The sequence below is a fragment of the Grammomys surdaster genome, unplaced genomic scaffold (assembly GCF_004785775.1).
Source record: "Grammomys surdaster isolate TR1022 unplaced genomic scaffold, NIH_TR_1.0 125167, whole genome shotgun sequence".
NCBI lineage: Eukaryota > Metazoa > Chordata > Mammalia > Rodentia > Muridae > Grammomys > Grammomys surdaster.
Window position 1 is genome coordinate 299,299 of NW_021620060.1, and position 3,000 is coordinate 302,298.

Sequence of the window (3,000 nt, forward strand, 5' to 3'; positions counted from 1 at the left end):
CTCCCTCTTCCTCCCTCTCTCTCAATTCTCAGAGTTATCTTGGTTCCTAAGGGATAGGAAAGTTGTATGTACTTATCAGATGGGCCATGATTAGCTATGGCTCACGGTGGGACATAGCTTATGGTAGAGCTGTAGGTCAGGACAGAGTCGAATGGTGTGTTTGATTGCCTCAGATAGAGCCTGTGTAACCCTATCTTGAGAAGGATTTGTAGCGGTCACATGATCCACTTCCATCTCACTCTTTCCATCCAGGAAAGCCCAGCAGAATCGGAGAGGATTTTCAGAGGAGCAACTTCGCCAGGGACAGAATGTCATAGGCCTGCAGATGGGCAGCAACAAGGGTGCCTCCCAGGCAGGCATGACGGGGTATGGGATGCCCAGGCAGATCATGTAAGATGCTGTATAGTGCCCCCTGGTAGAGAGGACGAATGTTCCGCACCACAGTCCGTGACAAAGAAATAGGTAGTCACCTTCTCACCTTCTTCTCTTTCTTGAAGCCTTCTGTCCCCTGTTCTTGCAAGTGCTGCATTTCTGCTGAGAATCCACGCTGCCTACTGCTGCCTACTGCTGCCACCTTGTGTTCCTTTAGAACTATGCAAAGACTCCCCTTCCTCTCTCTGACCTCCTGTGCCCTAAGGTCTCAGTATGTTTGATTATTTATTTATTTATTTATTTGCCAAAAATTTCTTTCCTTAACTCACAGAACGTACCTAATAAACAAATTAGTCTGTGTTCCAGAGTGTAACTTCATTCTCTGTCAGAGACTTAGCAGCTTGGCATGGTTCCATCCCTTTTTCATTCGGGAGTAAGTAGAGAAGTTGAGATTAGTACAAACAGTAGACAATGGATCAGCTATGAGGAAACATTTGCAAAGTTCTCAGGTTTATCTTGGTAATTTCAACAGAAAATCTAGATACAGTTTTTCTCACTAGAGATCTTAAAGTTAGAAGTTTACAAACACTATCTTGACCTATACACTTTTTTAAGTATCTACTTTGTACTTGTAATGTTAGACCTCGCAAGCAAGACAAAACATCATGAGCACCCAGGAAATAACAGAGAGATGGAAGGTTGGTTTTCTCAAACAACTGTTTTAAAACTGAGCAGCTCTTTGCTTCTCTTGCATGAGTTTTCCTCATATAGGATTGAGCTAAGAGCTATTCTGATATTTATACAATTTGCACCCCCTTCCTTTGGCCAGGAATGATCCACTATGTGGTATTGCTCTCTACACATTGTTTATAGGGTCCAAACCCCTAAAATTCTTGAAGATTGCTCAAGATTGAGATCGGCCCAACATGAATGAATGCCCAAGATATTTTTTATGGAATGAAAAATTAACAGGAAAAATGAGTATAGACCCTATCAATTCATCTTACTCTTTAAATGTATAGTTAGTAAGAGAAATGAAGTATCTTTATTTGTATAATGAATCATGAACTAATTTGAAAAGGTAAACAATAAATGAGACTACGTATTGCCATGCTAATTATTGAGGTGATAGTTTTTCAAACAGTTCTTTACAGTTCTGGGGTATCCCAGAGCCTTCTATGTGATCCTTCTTAACTACCTAGGGAACCCCTTGGTATGCAGGTGAGCCTTTCATCGCTCCTGCAGAACTATATATTGTGTCATCTGAATGTGACAAATCCTTCCTCAAAACCTACCTTGGAGTTGCTGATGAGAAAGTAGGGAAGCTGAAAGGGTCCCCAAAGTGAAAGAAACCTAAGAGAGAATTCCTAGAGAGGAAGGTAGTTTGATCCCTGTGTGTCCATGGATGTAGGAAGTTTGGGAAATACTTTCTACTAGGGAGGAGCATCTGGAAGAAAGCCTGGCATCCTGGAACCCATGGAGAGAAAAATTTCTTCTCTTTCTAATTTGTACTCAAAGTCAAGGTAATATATGACCTCAAGGAGCAGCTCACGGAAGGAAGCAGAGACCCTTTAGGGATATAAGTAGCACTACTTTGTACAGAGAGGATCATTTAGGATAAGACAAATAACCATACCAAGAGTGGCATAGGGGAAAACGTTGGAAACATAAAACAGTCATTCATTATGAAGAAAGAAAAAATCCCTCCATCATAGAAATTAACAAAAATAAAATGAACAAAATAAAACGTGCTAGGTTGAGTGCCAAGAACAGCCTAGTAAGTTAGCATATGAAGAAAATTCACCTTATAAAAATGTATAAATAGTTGGTAATATGAAATAAATATTAAAAATGACACATAGTAGTCATGAACTTAGAATCTCAGAAGGGAGAAAAGTCAATTAGGGAAGCAAATGCAATTAGTTAATTCATTTATTTTGTGTACAGATGTTCTGCCTACAGGAATGTCTGTGCACCGTGGGCACGCTGGAGAGAAATTTTTGAAGAAATAATATTAAGGCTTTACCACAGAGTTTTGTTTCCCTAGATGAGAACTGTTTAAAAAAGAATTATAAATGCTGGGTGGGGGTTGAGAGACAGACACATGATGAGCCCTTCACAGGTTGTTGTAGAATGTTTGACCACTGAAAGTAGAAAAGTCTTAAAGCATGCCAAATGCATGCATGCATGTGTGTGTAGGCCAGAGGACTACCTCAGATATGAGAGGGGATTTCTAACCAGCCTTGAACTCACCAAGTAGGCTGGGCTGGCTAGCCAGCATCAGGAATTGTGAGGTCTGCCTTCCCAGTGCTGGGATCACATGTGTATTCCCACACCTATCTCTACAAACATAGGCTCTGAGAAACAAACTCAAGTCTTCATGCTTGCATCGAAAAGGCTTGGCCAACTGAACTCTCTCTCCAGCCCAGAGCTTTTAAAAAGTAAAAGATATTGCATATAAGAAAAAAAAGAATCATGTTCATCTTTAGAATTCTCAGCATAACCTTAGGCACATAAAGTAATATTTTCAACACAGAAATTTCTATCTAGATCAGTGCTTCTCATCCTTTCTAATGCTGTGACCCTTTAATGGATTTCCACATATTGTGGCAACCCCAACCATTAAAT

The 3,000-nt window shown here is 40.2% G+C and overlaps 1 protein-coding gene across 1 annotated transcript in view; it reads left to right on the forward strand.

Annotated features, from left to right (window-relative positions):
• The window catches only part of Tagln3 (transgelin 3), a 13,831-nt gene extending 13,099 nt beyond the window's left edge, over positions 1–732 (forward strand). The window contains exon 5 of the mRNA XM_028785247.1: positions 253–732. Within this exon, the coding sequence (XP_028641080.1) occupies positions 253–394 (142 nt within the window). The 3' untranslated portion in view covers positions 395–732. The remainder of the gene's footprint in view (positions 1–252) is intronic.
• The last annotated feature ends 2,268 nt before the right edge of the window (positions 733–3,000 follow it).